Genomic DNA, 18,619 nt, shown 5'->3' with positions numbered 1-18,619 from the left:
AAGCCTGGGGTGGAGGCTTTAGGCTTGGTAAAGGCCGAGCCTAGGATCAGAGGTGCTGGGGGTCCCCCTTCCCAAGCCTAAACCCTGTGGTGGAGGCTTTAGGCTTGGGCAGGGGTCAAGCCTGGGATTGGAGGGAAGGGGGAAAAAATCAGTGGAAACATATCCTCAGGTGAGGATAAAAAGAAAAACAAAGAAATGTCATATCCTATGAAAGACACATCTTGAAAATGCCTAAAGAAAGTTATAATTTTTTCACGTGAAGGGACTGGAGTCCATGTTGATGAAAATTCCTTGGCGGCTGCTGCAGTGGGGTGATGGGGCTGGTGCCTTCCCCTGATCAGCTGGTCACCTCCCACAAAGGGAGGCCAGACTGTGGCTTAGGCCCGCTCCCCATCAGGACATCCCCTAAGGGCTCCCCAGTCTGTGAGAGGGGGCAGGCTGGGCTGAGGGATCCCTCCCCAGTGCACAAATTTCGTGCATTGGGCCCCTAGTATAGGATAAGTTCATATTACTCTTTCCTTAATGCTAAGGAATATTTTAATGTCTTTAAAATTGTAATGTTTTACAGTAAATATATATAAATGTAGTATTCTTTTTCTCCACCTACCCCAAATGTTTATTGAAATTAGTGGTGTATCATAGCAATAAATGGTAAAATCCAGGTCTTTGGTAATGCTTTTCATTTAAGCAATTGGTTCTTATATCTGTTTCTTGTCTGATTGTTTGAATGTCATTGTCATTGTTTGAATGCCGGGCTTTTAGTTTTTTATTTGAGTACATTATTTATGTAAAGTTTAACTTACTGGTTTCTAGGCAATCCTTTAGGCTATAAATAGTTTTAAACTTTCTCTGAGGTAAGTGTGGATTCACAAGCAGTTGTGAGAAATAATACAGAGAGATCTTATATACCCTTGACCCATTTCACCCAGTGGTAGCACCTTGTATAATTATAGTAGAATATCATGACCAGGAAGTGGGCATTGATACAATCCATTGACCTTGTTCAGAATTCACATTCTTTACAGGCATCTGTGTGCGCATATTCAATTCTTTGCAATTTCATCACACGGGTAGATTCATGTGCCCACCACTACAGTTAAGATATGGGACAAGTCGTTACTTGACTTCTCATATTGCCCTTTTATAAGCATGCCCACCTTTCTCCTGCCTCTGCTCTCCATCCCCAAGTCCTTAACCCCTGGTAACCACTAATCTATTCTCCATCTCTGTAATTTTGTCATTTCAAGAATGTTATATAAATAGAATCTTATAGTATGTAAACTTGTGGATCAACATTTTTCATTCAGCAACATTCCCTTGAGATCCATTCAAACTGTTGTGTGTCAGCAGTTTATTTCTTTTTATTGCTGAGCAGTATCCTGTGGTATGGCAAGCTATATATTGATTCTAATTAGTTATCAGCCCTAAACTGATTATTTCCAGGCTAGAGGCCATCTTTTAATCATTTTTGTATCCCCAATCACTAGTATGATTCTTGGTACATAGTGGATGTTAATAACTGCTTGGTGAATGAGTTTATTGCTCTGGTTTTATTCTGCTTAGAAGTAGGAAGCTGTTCTACCAGGATGGTTCTATTGTTAGAGGCCATATATGCCTTAGGTTAGAGATGTCGAAGAAACCATCTTAAATATTAACTTTTTAAAATACTTACACTGGAATTTGATGGCGGGAATTTGTTGCCATTTTATTGTAGGAGAAACAATGACTATATTTTCCAGATCATAATAATCTTTGTTCTACTTATAAGTCAGAGAAAGGGCTTTGCTGGTATGTGTTATTTCCTTAAAAACTAACAAGTTTGTGAGCTCAGAAGCATCCTTTATATCAAACTTAAAATGCTCCTGAGGAGGATTCTTTATCTTCAGGAGGCCCTAGAAATGACGGGAGTGCAATGCTTGCTTCCCTTTGACTTAGGGAGTGTTGGCGGTCTTCAGGGGTGTGGCGAGCCAAAACGTCTAGAAACTGAAGCTTCTACTGGACAACAGCTGAGCTCCCTGAACCTCTCTTCTCCTTTTGACCTGAACTTCCCCCTGCCAGGAGAGAAGGGCCCTGCGTGCCTTGTGAAGGTAAGCTTTCACAGACCGGACATGGACATAGACATGTTCTGTATCTCAGAAATTAACGTGGAAAATTCTTAGCGTTTGTGTTAGTTTCCTATTACAAACTTGGTGGCTTAGAAGAACACAAATGTACCCAGGCTTTTAGATCCGAAGTCCGACATGGGCCTTCCTGGAGTAAATCGCCGTGTCCGTGGGGCTGCGTTTCCTCCTGGAGGTTCCCGGGGAGGCTCTGGTTTGTTTTTTGCCTTTGACTGTTTCTGCAGGTGCCCACCTTCTTGGTTTGTGGTCCCTTCCATCTTCATGGCCAGCAACAACGCATCTCTCTGACCATTTTTCCTTTTTTTTTTTTTTTTTTGAGTAATACCCAAGGATATTTTTCCATTGATTTTTAGAAAGAGTAGAAGAGAGAAATATATATGGATGTGAGAGAAACACATCAATTGGTGCCTCCTGCATGAGCCCCGACCAGAGCCCGGGCTGGGGAGGACCCTGCAACCAAGGTATGTGCCCTTTACCAGAATTGAACCCGGGACGCTTCAGTCTGCAGGCCAACGCTCTCTCCACTGAGCCAAACCAGCTAGAGCTGACCATTTTTTCATAGTCATATCTGACCGTAGGTAGGAAAGATTCTCCAACTTAAAGGGACAGTGTGATCAAATTGGGTCCACCCAGATAATCCAGGATAATTTCCCCATCTCCAGGTCCTTCATTTATGCCAGTCACTTCTGCTTATAAAAATAACATATTCACAGACTTCAGGGACTAGGATGTGGACATCTTCAGGAGGTCCATCTTTCTGTCTGCCACAGCATTCTTAAAGAATATTTCAGTCTGGCCAGGGCAGCTCAGTGGTTGAGTATTGACCCATGAACCAAGAGGTTACCACTTCAATTCCTGGTCAGGGCACATGCCCAGGTTGCAGGCTCAATTCCCAGTAGGGGGCGTGCAGGAGGTAGCCGATTGATGTTTCTCATCTATGTTTTTATCTCTCTCCTTTCCCCTCTCTCTAAAACCAATAAAGATATATTTTAAAAAAAGAATATTTCAGTCACAGAAGTGGAACAATATTTTAAGTCATGTCTATTCCCTTCCTCTATTATTTCCAACTTTCTAATACTATTTTTACCACTCTTCTCTTACCAAAATCAATTTCTCATTTGCATTTAAAATAGAAGAAATTTTTTTAATAGTTCCCTTATCTTGCTTATTCCCCTTTGTAAATTCTGATAGGTGAACTAGTGATATAAGTTTTAGAAATGATCAATCAGAATCCATTTTTATTTGTTGTGGTTTTAACTTTAATGACACTTCTATAACATGAGGACCAGAGTCGCAGTATTTTTCCTGCCATACTTATATTGGGTTTCACCAATAGGGGGCTTTGACAGTTATTAAAGACCATCATGGGGTACAACTTTGAAAGTTGTTTTTTTTTATAGTGAAAGACCTCATGGCCAATTTAAGTTTTTGTTAACCTCTTAACCCTGTTTTTTTGTGTCCCCTTCTTTGATATGGGCAATAGATATTGAGATTATGCATGTTTCTGGTTTTAGTCGATACCCATCCTTTGGGGAAAGCCTCTCCTTTGTAGTGTGCTATGTTGAAAACATGTTGGTCAGGGAGTCGAGGTTCCTCCATTTTAATTAACTTACTTGCTAACTCGAAGAATGACTTCAGGCAAGCACTTACTCTCTTGGTCTCAATTTGTGAAGAAAAGTGGTGGTTCCACTCTCTCTAAAGTTAGGATAGGGTTTATTTCAAGACTAATATCTTTTGCTTTGTTGGTGTTTAGTCCTAACAACACGATGTCATGTTGCCTCTTATTAGGTCTATGAAGATGGGGATTGTTTCAAAGTAAATGATGTTCTTGAGTTATATGGCATCCTCTCTGTGGATCCTGTGCTGAGTATACTGAACAATGATGAAAGGTGAGTCTTTTTATTTTTTATTTTTATGACTAATAATTAACAGGATAGAGTAGAATGAATTTTCCACACACTGAATAATAGATACCTGATGGCTTTTGAGAAAAAGACCCAGGTTTCTGAGACCTTCTATGACATTTGATGTTCCAGCTGGTAGCGCAAGAAAGTCTGTGTTTTGAAATGACCTAGTGAGTAGACAAACTATATCCCATTGAGTCAGGTGACAGCATACTAAGTACAAACATTACTCTTCTTGGAGAAAGGAATGAGTACGTTGTATCATAACATGACCCACCCAGCCTGAAATGCATGAGGTAACGAAGGAGGAGCCATTTTCCGTTTTTATTTGTTTGTTTGTTTTTTAAGATGTACAGGTAGAACTGTTCTTGGCTTGAATTTTCATTTTTTTCCCAGAGATGTACGTTATTGTTACATCTCTGTAACTGGCGTATCTGTGAGCTGAAGCGCTGTCCCTCTCTGCAGGGACGCTGCGTCACTCCTGGATCCGATGGAATGCACAGACACAGCCGAAGAACAGAGAGTGCACAGTCCTCCTGCCTCGCTGGTGCCAAGAATTCATGTGGTTTTAGCCCAGAAGTTGCAACACATCAACCCATTGTTGCCGGCCTCCCTTAACAAAGAGGAGAGCAAAACCTGTAAGTGTAAGTGCCAACGCCGCGTGACCCGGAGATGTCCCGGTGTGTGTGGGGAGCTGCCTGTGATGTGTGCTCGTGGGGGAACCGAGTCAGGTCCTGTTCGTCAGAATGGCCACTGGTTCTTTTCCCCATTATCCTTTAGGTCAGTGATGGGCAACCTTTTGAGCTTGGTATGTCAAACTTCGCCAAAAAACTGAGCATAACTCGGGTAGTGTGTCACTTTGAGGAAAAAAACATTATTTCGCAAATGTTTCATCCTCAGGAGCAGCAAATGTTTCATCCTCGGCATGCGGCCGCCTCAGCGGCCACGTGTCATCAGAAATGGTCACGCGTGTCAGTGTTGACATGCGTGTCATAGGTTTGCCATCACTGCTTTAGGTTAATTCTCTTCATTAAAGTCTTGACAAGTATACTGACTTGTAGTGGGTTTTGTTCCGCAGTTGTCTTTTTAACCTGAAACACTCGAGAGGAACTGGTGTGTTCATTCTAAATCAGGTCTCCTTTCCTTCTCCAGTTGTTTCAAGCTTCATGTCCGAATTGTCTCCAGTCAGAGCAGAATTGCTTGGGTTCCTCACGCATGCCCTTTTGGGAGATAGTTTGGCTGCTGAATACCTTATATTACATCTCATCTCTACAGTGTAAGTGCTATATTCCTGGTGGGGATGGCGAGAGTTGGTGCTTTGTTGAAAGGGGGAAAGAGCAGGAAGGTTTCTGAGGATTTCATCATTAAGTGGTTTTTATTTGTCAGTGTAATGAGTGTTAGACCAAATTAATGACCAAGTCCTTTTTCCATCTCTTCTCAGTTTCACCTTGAGCATTTTGATGTTCTCTTTAAATTCAAGGGCCAATCCGATATAATAAAGAGCTAATATGCTACTTAGACTGAACAGCAGAACAACCATCTGGATGAGGCTGCGAGGGGCAAGCCCCTTGCACGAATTTCATGCATTGAGCCTCTAGTATCAGATCAAGGACCTGCCTGATGAGTAAAATGAGCTGTCTTATCCTTTCTGCATTCTTAACTCTCTACAGTCAGCGAGGTCTGTGTGTGCACATCTAACTTAGGTTGGGTGTGAGCACCCCCTGCTTTCACGTCGCTATCGTTTGTTTTCTGGTTTCAAAAGTGATATGTGTGCCTTCAACCAGCTCCAAGAGCATAAAGAGGAAAATAGAAATAATCTATAATCTCACCATTTAGAGATCATCTCAGTTATTAACACATTTTGGTACGTGCTCTTGTCATTATTTTTGTTTACATTTCTGCATAGAACTCAGTTATAATCTAAACACAGATCTATACCTTGCTTTTATCATTTAATATCTATTAAACATTATTCCATCGTAATTCTTTTTTTGAGAATTTTTTTTCATTGATTGTTTTAGAGAGATTGGAGGGGAGGGAGAGAGGAAAGGAGGGAGGGAGAGAAACATTGATATGAGAGAGACACATCTATCGGTTGCCTCCTGCACACGCCCCAACTTGGGCGGGGATCAAACCTGAACCCAGGTACGTGCCCATGACTGGGAACCAAACCCTTGACCCTTCAATCTATGGGCCAACGATGCTCTTAACCACTTGAGCAAAATCGGCCAGGGCCATTATTTATTTCTTGATGAACTTTTTAATGGCTGTACAATATTTCATTGTAGACAGTTGCACTGTTTCCCTAAATGTTAGGTTTTCCTATTTTTTCTCTATTCTGAACTACACTGCAGTAAACATCTTTGTGCTGTAAGTCTTTGCTCGAATAGAATTTGACACAGTGATATGTAATGGTTGCAAGCACAGACTCTGGAACCAACCAGCTGTGTTCAAATCCTAGCTCTTCTACTTCCTGGCTATGTACACTTGGTCATGTTACCTAAACTTTCTCATCTGTTAAACAAAGGTAATAGTACCTACTTCAGAGTGTTTGGGGATTAAATGAGAAAGCATTTAAGCACTCAGAACAGTCCCTGGCACATAATCAGCACTCATGTAAGTATTAGCTGTTATTTTTATGGCTGTTACTCTGATAAATAAAATAACTTCAGAGTAATCTATCTTCAGTGATACTATAAGCTAATTTTCCCATGATTGCTTTTTGATGGAAATCAGCTGAGTATCTTATTGTTAATAACTTCTTTTTTTTTTTTTTTCTAGCTATACAAGAAGAGACGTTCTTCCACTGGGGAAATTCACAGTTAACCTGAGTGGCTGCCCACGGAATAGCACCTTCACAGAGCACTTGTATCGAATTATCCAACATCTTGTTCCAGCAGTAAGATCATTATAAACACATTACAGACCTGGGCACACAGTCAGCCCAACTATTGACCTGTGAGGTTTAATAGATGTCTTGCCAAGGAAGCAAAGCCGGCCAGGCTCTATAACTTAAAATGTACTCGCCCCTAACCATTCACTTTGGTTGCCTTAGCAGCAACTTCTAGAAATGTAACTGAGCCCAATTGCAGTTACTCTCAAAATTGTGCGCAGCTGAGGCCAATGTGCTTGTGGAATTTGGTATGCTTTGTGTGCCTCTGAACGCCTCCTCTTTAATACCTGTTTCACAGCAGGCTGAGTCTGAGGAGCGTGCTCGTGTGCAGCGGGCCCCCCATCTTTGGGCTCACAGCCGTCTTTTGTTTCGACAAGATGCTGCTCTTCAGCAGTGGTTTGCTGGTGTCTAATGCGGCCTCCCGCCCTCATTTTCTCTGACTTCACCAAAGCCAAAGCACAAAACCCTCTCCATTTTGAAAATATACTTTATCTCTTCCTCAACCCCCTTCTCCCGCAACCCCCTTCTCTCCCCCCAGGCCTGCTGTTCAGGCGAGGGGGAGAGAAGAGCAGATTGGAGTGCAGAGCAGGGTGCAGAGGGCGTTGCAGTGGTGGGCTCTGAGAGATGGGTGAGGAGGCGGGTGCAGCCGGGTAGAGTGAGGAATGAGACCCAGCACCTGGCACAGCTCAGTGTGCCCTGCTCTCGGTTTTTTTGAAACAGTTTGAGAATCTGGAGGGTGTGAAGGGATATGATTTAGATTCAGGGAGTGCATCTCCCCATCTTGATGAGTAAAGAAGCATTTTATTTCCGTTGTGTTGCCCTGTGCACTTAAGCTGCTGGATATTTGTTTTTGGTTCTCTGGTAAAATAAGAATCTTCAAGAATATTGAGCAAGACAATTGAGAATAAAGCAGCTCAGAGTCAGTGAAATTCTCATTCAGGAAATAGATTATTGTGTTTGCTTAAAAGGGCTCAAGAAACCGTAAGATTCCTCTTGGGAGCTGATAGGTTCTTTCTATATAAACACAGTGTTTAACTCCAAATATATATTCTCTTAAAACAGGAAACTTAGTTCCTTGCTCATTAAAAAATTTCTCTTTGCAGTCTTTTCGTCTACAGATGACTATAGAGAACATGAACCATTTGAAATTCATTCCCCACAAAGACTATACAGCCAATCGCTTGGTCAGTGGGCTCCTCCAGCTCCCCAGCAACACTTCCCTTGTAATCGATGAAACTCTCCTGGAGCAAGGCCAGCTTGACACCCCAGGTACGTACATGGGAGTTTCCCTTCCATTTTGTAACCTCCTGTCAAAGCCAGATCTGGTAGTGACTTCTTAAAAGAATAACTGAACAAATTCACATTTCGGAAATATTTAAAGTAAAGGCTTGCCATATGAATTTAATTAAAGCATATAGTATAAATTGTGTACATCAACTATGTGTTGTTATAATTATATGAAAATTTACAGTTTAGACCAAATTAACAATGATAAAACAATTAGTGAATAGCTTTAAAGATAAAAAGAGGTTTTGCCTCTAGTCATATATTATCTTTAAAAAAAAAAGTGTAGAAAAGATGTAATAAAACTTACTGCCCAATATGAAGTTTAAATTTTTTACTTTAAAGCATCTCTGAAAAAATAAAAAGTTTAGTAGATCAGATTGTTTGCACTAAGCCCAGTTAGAGAGCATTATAAAATGACAAGGACCCGGCTGGTGTGTTTGAGCTTCGACCCAGGAACCAAGAGGTCACTGGATTGATCCCCTGTCAGGGCACATGCTCAGGTTGTGGGTTCAGTCTCCAATAGTGGCATGCAGGAGGCAGCCAATTGATGATGTTCCTCTCTCATCGATGTTTCTATTTACCCCTCTCCCTTCCTCTCTCACTAAAAATAAATAACATAAAAAAAGAAATGTCTTTTTTAAAATAAAAATAAAATGATAAGGAAGCAGATAGCTTTACCTGTGCTTAAAATGACATGATGCTGGTGATAAGTTCAAGAGGAAAAGGTAGAATTAGAAACAATGTTGACTAGGTACACATACGGCAAAAGTAGATGGTAGCAAATCAATAAAATTCCGTAACTGTATCTCTATAGATAAATATAATTTCAGTCCTACCATATAATTTTAGCCCTCTTGAACACACCACCTAGAAAGTAATCATACTTAATTGGGAACCTATTTTTTGCCTAATTGCATACCAGATGTTAGGTATCAGATACCATGTGGGAAGTATTACCTAATGAACACTTAGCTTAGTAAATTGGACGGTGCCTTATATACTGTTTTAAAGCAGTAGAAGAAACATCATGTCTTATAGTCAGTGTCAGTAAAACTAATTTGTTTAGGTGATTAAAATCAGATGACTGAAAAATTATTTTCCTGCTTTTCTAGGTGTTCATAATGTTACGGCCCTGAGCAACCTAATAACTTGGCAGAAGGTGGATTATGATTTCAGTTACCACCAGATGGAATTCCCTTGCAATATTAATGTTTTGATTACTTCGGAGGGGAGATCACTTCTACCCGTACGATGAGTCATTTTTAAAGGGAGGGAGGTTATGTTGGAAATATATTTATATATTTTTTGTCTCTTGGTTACTGCGTATTACTAAGTTAAACTTGTTTCAAAATTGTAGCTGCTGATTACTAATAAGGGAATTATTTTGTTTCTGCCTTGGGATGAAAACCTTAGATCTACGAAGAATCAGTTATCAGCAAATCACAAGACAAGCGAAAAAAGCTGTTGGTATAGAAAGTAGAAGCTGTCAATAACTTGCCTGATTCATATCCACACCTTTGTTCTTCCTGTCTCCCATTGATTTCTGCCAGTCCTATGTGAGAAATTATTTTAGAGTTCCTTTTAAAGTGTTCCTAATCCATCTGATAATTATTTTTTTGCTGGATGGTGAAATGCTCTGGTAAACCATCAGTGTGACTGACGGAGCTCTTAGTAATGGGAAATAGGCTATTCAAAGGGCATCAAGTTTCTCTGTATTATAGCGTTCACTGTGATTTATGAGAAAACTACCTGTGAATGAGGATGAAATGGCCCTTGGTAAGTTTTCCGTGGGAAAGTGTGATTAAGATATGGAATACATATTCTATGGTTAAGAAAACATCTGAAACATTTTAATTAGCTGCTTCTCAGAGGCTGGCTGGCTTAGGTGTTTGCTGATACTGGTGAGGAAACATAAGTAACCAAGAAAAGGCCAACTTTTGTAATTATTGTTGGTATATAAATTAATGTTAAAAAGTGACCACCCCCCCAATAATAAATAGTATTTTTAATTCTCTAAGGGGCTAGTAGAGATGATGAATCCATTCTGAAATTTTAGATTAATTTAAGAACTTGGAAAATACTGTGCACTATTTCTCTTTAGGCAGATTGCCAGATCCACTTACAGCCACAGCTGATTCCACCGAACATGGAGGAGTACATGAACAGCCTTCTCTCAGCCGTGCTGCCTTCTGTGCTAAACAAATTCCGCATTTATCTGACCCTTTTGAGGTTCCTGGATTATAGCATCTCTGACGAAATAACCAAGGTATGTTTGGGATAAAATAAAGGATTTTCCTGTGTTGAATTAGAGTACTGAATCAATTTACATTCATTGTATTTACTGATAAGGTAATTTTGCCACTTGTTTTCTATGTCTTATGTCTTTTTTTTGTTTGTCTAATCCTCTGTTACTGTCTTTTGTTTGAAATAGATATTTCTAGTATACAATTTTAATTTCCATGTCTTTTATAAATTTTTTTTTCTTAGCAGTTGCCCTGGGAGCTACAGTTAACATCTTAACTCTTTTTTTCTTTTTTTTAAAATATAGTTTATTGATTTTTTACAGAGAGGAAGAGAGAGGGATAGACAGTTAGAAACATTGATGATAGAGAAACATCGATCAGCTGCCTCCTGCACGCCCCCTACTGGGGATGTGCCCGCAACCAAGGTACATGCCCTTGACCGGAATCGAACCCGGGACCTTTCAGTCCGCAGATCGACGCTCTATCCACTGAGCCAAACCGGTTTCGGCAACATCTTAACTCTTAACTATAACCATCATTTGGAGATTAATGCCAATTTACTCACAGTAGTACCCAAAAACTTTGCTTCTTTACAATTTCATTTTCTCCCTTTGTGCTTTATTATCATACAGATTACATCTTTATACACTGTATGCCCGTCGACATTCACAATTATTGGTCTACACAGTTGTCTTTAAATCAGGGGGAAAGTCAGTTACACTGCTTTGTATATTCACTTGTATAGTTCCCTTGGCCATTGATCTTTATGTGCATTCGAGTTACTTTTCAGTGTTGTTTTTTTTCAGCTTGAAGAACTCTTTAATATTTCTTATAGGGCAGATCAGCTTATGACAAATTCTCTCTACGTTTTTTGCTTATCTGGAAATGTCTTTATTTCTCCTTCATTTTTGAAGACTGGTTTTTGCTGGATATAGAATTCTTGATTTGTAGACTTTCTCTCAACCCTTTTGGGTTATTTAAAAAGCAATATGTCCTCCAACTTGTGGCCTTCATCATTTCTGATGAGAGGATCCTTTGTACACGAGTCATTTTCCTCTTGTTCTTTCAAGTTTCTCTCTGACTTTTGACATTTCAATTGTGATGTGTCTAGGTGGGACTCTGAGTTTCCCCTCTTGGAGGTGAGCATCTTGGATGTGCAGATTAATGCACATTTTGGGAAAGTTTTCGGGAAATTTGGTAAATTATGAGACCATTGCTTCTTTAAATTCTTCCCCCTTTCCTTTCCTTCCCTCTGGTACTCCCCTGTATGAATGTTGGCGCCCTTAACAGTGCCCCACAAGTCTCAGGCTCTGTTCATAGTTCCTCATTCTTTTTGCTTGCCATTCCACAGACTGCATAATCTCAGTTGTCCTAACTGCAAGTTTGCTGAGTCTTTTTCTACCTGCTCAAATTTGCTGTTGAGTTTCTAGTTAATTTTTAATTTGTTATGTTTTTCAACTTCCAGAATTTCTATTTGCTTTTTTAAAAAATATTTTTTTATTGATTGCAGAGAGGAAGGAAAAGGGAAAAACAGAAACATCGATGAGAGAGAATCATTGATTGGCTGCCTCCTGCATGCCCCCACACTAGAGATTGTGCCCGCAGTCCAGGCATGTAACCTGACCAGGAATCGAACCATGTCCTGATTCGTAGGTCAGTGCTTAACCACTGAGCAACACTGGCTGGGCTCTGTTTTTTAATCCTCACCTGAGGCTATTTTTCCATTGATTTTTAGTGAGAGAGAAAGACAGAGAAATAATTGATGTGAGAGAAACACATCAATTAGTTGCCTCCTGCATGCGCCCTGACCAGGGCCCAGGCAGGGGAAGAGCCTGCAACTGAGGTACATGCCCTTGACCGGAATTGAACCTGGGACCCTTCAGTCTGCAGGTGGTCAATGCTCTATCCACTGAGCCAAAGAGGCTAGGGCTGAGCTCTCTGTTTTTCAAAGTAATTTCTATCGATATTTTCTATTTAGCAAGACATCATTCTCATGTTTTCTCTTATTTATATGTGGTTTTCTGTAGTTCTTTGAATATATATAAAATGGCTGGTTTCAACTTTTTGTCTAGTAAGTCCAATATTTGAGTTTCTTCAAGGACAATTTCTGTTTTCTTTTTGTCCAATGAATGGAGTTGTACATTCTTGTTTCTTGTATGTCTCCTAATTTTTGTGTTGAAAACCAGATATCTATATATATAAAAGCCAAGTGACCGGAACAACTGGTCACTATGACATCCACTGTGGCCTGCCGGCCCAATGGGGGCGGGACTGGCCAGCCAACCTCCTGTGGCCCCTCCCTGTCCCCGTCCCCCCCCAGCCGTGCCGGCCGGACCCCACCCATGCATGAATTGGTGCACTGGGCCTCTAGTTTTAAATAATATAATGTGGCAACTCTGCTGACAGATTTCCCCCCCCTCTCTAGGGCTTGTTGTTATATAATGACTTTCTGAATTCTATAGTTTGTGTTCTTGGTTATATGTGGGCACTGAAGTCTGCTCTCTTAGCTTAGTGGTCACTCAGTGATTGGATAGAAATTTAATTTCCTTAGATGCCTGTTAGCAATATGTCTCCCAATCTAAGTCCTGTATCCATGCTGGGGCAAGCCTTCAACACTCAGCCATGCAGATTACAACTGCCCTATCTCTCCTTCCTTCACTTTCTGCTTGAAAGTTATTCCCAGGTGAGAGCTTAGGGCCTGCTCAGATCTGAGCATGCACACAGACCGGTGCAAGCATGTGACCTCCTAAATTCGTAGGAATTGATTTATATAGCTCACACACACACACACACACATGTGGACATCTCATTCCCTGTTTTTCCTTTTAAGGAATTTGGTTAGCCAGTGTCTGCAGCAGCCAAGATGGTCAATAATTACTTGTGACTTTTTTAAAAATGCCCTGGGAGAAGAGGCTGTTCACACTGGGCAAGCCCCACGTCAGGTTAAAGACAACCTTACAAATGGGTTCTTCCGGGAACCACCAGTCACATGAGGACCCTTCTTTCCGAGGGGCACTTTGGCAGGCTTCCAGCCCACTGCCCTCTGCAGTGGTCACCAGGCAGGACATCCCCAGGGCTGCCTGGGAGGCGGGTGAGGATGGGGAACACAGGGTAAGATGCCCCAGCTCAGTGTTCTTACTGCCTTTCTTAAGTAATGCTCCTCAGGCTGCTGCAAGCCTCTGGCTAATTTCCAGAATTTTGATGAAGCAGATTTTGATCATTTCTACTGGAGTTCTTATTCCGTTTAATGGAGAGAATTTTCTGAGGTCCTTGCTCTGCCATTTTTACTGACATCATCTTCCCTGTGTTTGCCTGATCTTATTTGGAATACTTGCATCAGGGACATTCTAAGTTTGGTTCTCAGTCCTTTCATCCATGTTATCTCATTTGTCTAAAAAGCAGGGCTGACTTCATTTTTACACCAGTCAAGGGACCATGTTAGTTTCCTTTTCCCAATTAAATGCAAATGTCATTTCCTCTTTTGATAAAGGCAGTTGAAGATGACTTCGTGGAAATGCGCAAGAATGATCCTCAGAGCATCACGGCTGACGATCTCCACCAGCTGCTCATTGTCGCTCGGTGAGTAGTACTTGTCCATAATTGCTTAACATACGCTATGAATAAAGCCCCTAATTTATTTAGTAATAACTGAGGTCGACTTTTAAAAACAGAAATGAACTTTTTCCTTTTAAAAAAACCCTTGTGAAGTGGCTCATTGAAGTGAAATTGCATTTGGCCAGTGATCACTTCAGTGGAACCAGGCATGCTTCTCAAAGTGAGTCATCCCCCAAATGTGACTTAAAGGATTCCTTTGTAGAAGTCTGACTTGGTTCTTGACTTCTTTGTGGCCCTACCACAGATCTTGTCTCCTATTCCTAGCTCTAGACTTCAATTTGTTTCTTATCTCAAACCAGGTTTCTGTCTCTCAGTGCTGGTCAGACAACACTGTCAAGAGAACGATGGCTAAGAGCAAAGCAGCTCGAGTCTTTGAGAAGAACTAGGCTTCAGCAGCAGAAGTGTGTGAATGGAAATGAACTTTAAACATCTGATTCGTATTGAAGAGTAATGGGCAAATTACAGCCACACTATTGCAAAATGCAAGTATCATTTATACCATTGTTTTGTAGATACTTTGTATTAAAAACCAAGGACTTTTCCTGAAATCAAGCCTGGTAACATCTGAAGTTTATATAATATTCAGTAAGGGCTTTTACCTTACTGATTTTATGGAGCTTTTGGAGTTTGTTTTATAATTATATAAATTAGTAACAATGTAAAAAAATGTATTTGATATTAAAAGTTTAATATTGATAAGATAATGTTGCTGCTTATACCATTTCCTTAGCTGAAGCTAAGTTATAGGCCAAACTCTGTTCATATGAAAATCGTTGCAGTTCCATTCAGGAATTGTTCACTTAAGATTTTTTACATCTTTTCAATTAACAGTGGATCTGAATGTGTTTAGTGGTCAGATGTTTGGGAAATGATACTGCAGAATTTCACATGATTTCCCTAACATTTGACCACAGAAGCTTTTTTTTTCTATTGAACAGTTGTTAATCTGCAAAAAATAGTCTTTGATGTGGCAGTGGTTCCCATACTTTTAGAGTTCATGGACCAGTAATATTTCCCAACATTTTGGGATGGACAAGGATGCAAAGTTATCTGAAAGATCAAATCACTGTATTATTACTTTTTTTTTTTCATGAGGACAGTCTTAGAACAAGATAGTCCTTTAAATGGAATAAATGTAGCTTTTTGAAAAAATACTCCATTGTCCTTATTTTTCTCATTTCACCCCAGTACATTTGGGAACCACTGTTTATGGCACTCACTTAAGGAAATTCTACCCTACTAAGTTGTTTAGCCCAAATGTGAGGAGAGTAAAATAGTTATTTTTTAAGAAAGGTCTTTGGGAAAAAGGTTAATTCTTTTTGAACTTTATTAGATTGACATTATCTGCTAGTCCAGAACACCGTGATAAAACTAAGTAGGCTTTCCCCAGACCAGTTACAGTTCTAACATAATTGTTCATAGTGTAATTGTGGCTCCCAGAATGTTTGGAGAGGTTAGAACATCACTTAAGCTGTGGTTATATATAATTACTTTTAGCCAGTGATTTACCTAGTTGGAAACATTAATGGTTCAGTTAAATGATTCCTTAAATTCCACCCCCAGGTCTAAATTGACATTGTTAGCCAAGGAAACAGGGTCAGCCTTAAAAATCAAGGAATTTATTATGCCTAGCAAACTGAAATGAAAATTAGTTGTTTTAACTTTTCCTAAACTCACATCTATTTTTTATAAACTAATGTAAATTACCAGTTTATATTTAGTATTCTAAATGGTTTTCATTTTTATAACTGGTAGACTAGACCATCCTTAAACTTTTAGAAATGAAACCTCACCTGGGTTTATGGTAATAAAATTCAAGAGTAGATTAGTTACCGTGTGTTTCTTGTGCCAGTGTGAATTGTAGTTTATCAAAGACAAGTCCTAAGTGGCTTGGTCTTGCAGAGAAGTTCCCTTGAAAGGAAAACCCTCTTTCAGAGAACGGCAGCTCTTCCCTGTGCCCTGCGTGGAGGAGATGCTGTGTCCTCCGACTCCAGTCCTACTGAGCAGGTAGGAAAGAGAACCCTGGGTTTCAGAAACCCTTCCCTCCCTTGCTATACACGTGGACATTGAAGTTGTCAATCGAACGTGATTTTAACCCTATTGGAATCACCAGGAAACTTACCCATAAAATGTTATTCAAGGAGTTCTCATACATTGTCATTTTAAATTATAATGGTATTTTATTTTTTAAATAGTCACACGATTTGACACTTCACACACACACAAAAATACACCACTAATAAATAACAAAAGTGGAAATACTTAGCAAAGTTACAACAGACAATGTTTAGCCGAGAATCACGTCAACAGAGTAAGGCTCTAAAGATACCAGACAAACCAGATTTTGTTTGGAATAACTTTCTTAATGTATGGGCTTATAGAAGAGTTCCCATGTGGCCAGGGTTATGGTCATAAAACCAATTTTAGCACAATTGTGCTTCGGTTTCAATAGTCTACACAAGATGTTAAGGAATGCTCCCTACAAAAAACTAAAATGACACTTTTTCAATTACCAACTTACCTGAAAATGCCAAAATTAATAGGTGCTGGTATTCAGATCTGATGTCTCAGGTTTTATTACTGACATCTTAATGCTCCTAGACTATGGGGTGTACAGAGTGGCAGGAAAATTAAGATCAAAAGGGCATACATTTCTTAACTATGCCAGTAACCCTCAGTTCTTCATAGGGAATGGTTAAGCCATCAAAACAAAACCAAGTTTTTTATAGTAAAATGCTTCTCCATATTAGTAACACTTTTAAAGTCACTAAAAAGTAAATGTATTTACCTTGCAGAGATAATACACAGAAATGTACTGAGAAAAATTAAATTTTAAAAAATGCTAACCCCCTCAATGTATCCATGACCGTCCTTTATGTGTTTACTTCACACACACAAAAAAGGTTCAGGTTATTATACCCCAAAGTAATCTATCCCTGAATTACATTCAAAGAGACAAACAGCTCTGTAGTGTTTACTACTCAGGTCTACACATTCTAGGATGATGCACCTCTGTTGTCCTGACTCTCAAATTTGGAAATCTGCTCAAGTTCATATTCTTTTAAAAACTTTCCCAGTAAACGGAATTTATGATCCCTGAATTCAGAGTCAGTGCAGGTTGAAATAGCCTCATATGTGAAACCCTCTTCTTTTTGGTGAAGTGAAAGCCACAGGATTGTGGCTGAAGCTAAATCTGAATTATCCGTGTCTGGCACTGTGTGAACATGCTTCTCAGTTCGCTCTGCTGGACCTCGTTAGCCACGTCAGGCTCTGCAGGGCTCTTCTGAACCTTGGCCACTGCGAAGCTTAGCCCCTGGGTTAGCCCGGCTTGGGTGATACTAGCGACCTGGACCACGGAGCTCCGGATCTTTGCGAAGGGAGAGACCGCTCTGCTGCTGCTCTCTGAAGGAGAAGGAGTTACGTGAAGCCCTGTCTCCAGTTCAAGCATGCTGGATCCAGAGCCGGGGGTCTTTTGAGATACAACCGAATGCACTGGTTCGACAGACAAAAACTGTTGGCCTGCTGCAGAAAAGCACACGTCTAACTGAGATGGTCGAGAAGGTATGTGTTCCGTTGATTCAGATTGGGTTTCTTCATTGGAAACTTGATTGGTGGTTTGATTTCCTTCCTCACTAGCCTGCTGAGAAAGAAGTCTGGTTTCCGACAGTTGGGTCATTTTGTTTTGTGCATCTTGTACAAATCGGTGGCAGTAAATATCCATAGGCTTGGCAAAGCCAGCCAATATGTGTATATTATCAGCAGAAGGACTTTTTTTTAAAGGAGACTCACAGCCTTTTCCAAACTCACTTCCATGAGCAGCAATAGTAATATCTGTAGGAGCATGAATGCTAACATCAGTGCTGCTAATAGACTGGGATCTGCCTAACCGAGGTGCTGAAGCAATAATGCCACAACTAGGAAGAACATAGTCTATTGGCCCCACGTTCTCCAAAGAACGAGTTAGCTGCCTGTCCTCGTCAGACTTGGCATTTGTAAGGAATTCATCAGAGTGGTAGGAGTCATTGTCTGAAGACATTTCCCCATCAGACTCTGCCTGGACTGTATTATCCATCACACCTGTGTTCTCCATGGTTTCAAGACTGCTATCTGATTTCCAAAGATTTACTTTTAAGTTTGGTTTTAGAAAATTAACTTTCATTTCAGGTTTTGCAAAGTTTCCTAGCCTTCGTAAATTGCCAATATTTACATTGGATCTGGTCTGTTTCACTTTTTGATTTAGAGATGAAAATTTGCTCATTAAAAATTTTTTTCCCTGGGCCAGAGAGCCTTGGTTTTGAGATCTGATGCCAATTATGTCTTCATGAGGCTTACTGCTCTTCCTACAAAGAAGAGAGAAAAGTTAATTTCCCATGTAATTCAACATACCATTTCCAATTACTAAAGTAAGTAAAAATTCTATTTAAATTGGACCCCATTTCTTAAAAACAGTGCATTGCTAATTGATAAACTAAGATAACCCCTTGGAGTTGACACTAAAACAGGATGTCCAATAGAAAATATACAAGCTGTAGATGTCATTGAAAACAGCCATGTTAA

The 18,619-nt window shown here is 40.1% G+C and overlaps 2 protein-coding genes across 4 annotated transcripts in view; one reads left to right on the top strand and one right to left on the bottom strand.

The window, feature by feature from the left end:
* Positions 1-15,890, top strand: part of MCMBP (minichromosome maintenance complex binding protein) — a 31,899-nt gene extending 16,009 nt beyond the window's left edge. The window contains exons 7-16 of one of the 3 annotated variants that reach the window (XM_054729068.1): positions 1,936-2,087; positions 3,909-4,009; positions 4,490-4,662; positions 5,177-5,300; positions 6,806-6,923; positions 8,021-8,186; positions 9,317-9,450; positions 10,306-10,470; positions 13,938-14,026; positions 14,362-15,890. In XM_054729068.1, the coding sequence (XP_054585043.1) occupies positions 1,936-2,087; positions 3,909-4,009; positions 4,490-4,662; positions 5,177-5,300; positions 6,806-6,923; positions 8,021-8,186; positions 9,317-9,450; positions 10,306-10,470; positions 13,938-14,026; positions 14,362-14,488 (1,349 nt within the window). In that variant the 3' untranslated portion in view covers positions 14,489-15,890. Of the gene's footprint in view, positions 1-1,935; positions 2,088-3,908; positions 4,010-4,489; positions 4,669-5,176; positions 5,301-6,805; positions 6,924-8,020; positions 8,187-9,316; positions 9,451-10,305; positions 10,471-13,937; positions 14,027-14,361 lie in introns of all 3 variants that reach the window. The other 2 variants (XM_054729069.1, XM_054729067.1) reach the window with 2 other exon arrangements.
* Positions 15,891-16,222: 332 nt separating this feature from the next.
* INPP5F (inositol polyphosphate-5-phosphatase F) overlaps positions 16,223-18,619 on the bottom strand; it is a 60,476-nt gene continuing 58,079 nt past the window's right edge. Inside the window, exon 20 of the mRNA XM_054729066.1 lies at positions 16,223-18,402. Within this exon, the coding sequence (XP_054585041.1) occupies positions 17,250-18,402 (1,153 nt within the window). The 3' untranslated portion in view covers positions 16,223-17,249. The remainder of the gene's footprint in view (positions 18,403-18,619) is intronic.

Source organism: Eptesicus fuscus, chromosome 17 (genome assembly GCF_027574615.1).
Source record: "Eptesicus fuscus isolate TK198812 chromosome 17, DD_ASM_mEF_20220401, whole genome shotgun sequence".
NCBI classification, from domain to species: domain Eukaryota; kingdom Metazoa; phylum Chordata; class Mammalia; order Chiroptera; family Vespertilionidae; genus Eptesicus; species Eptesicus fuscus.
The sequence above is the reverse complement of the archived record's forward strand: the minus strand, read 5'-3'. Positions and strand labels throughout refer to the sequence as shown.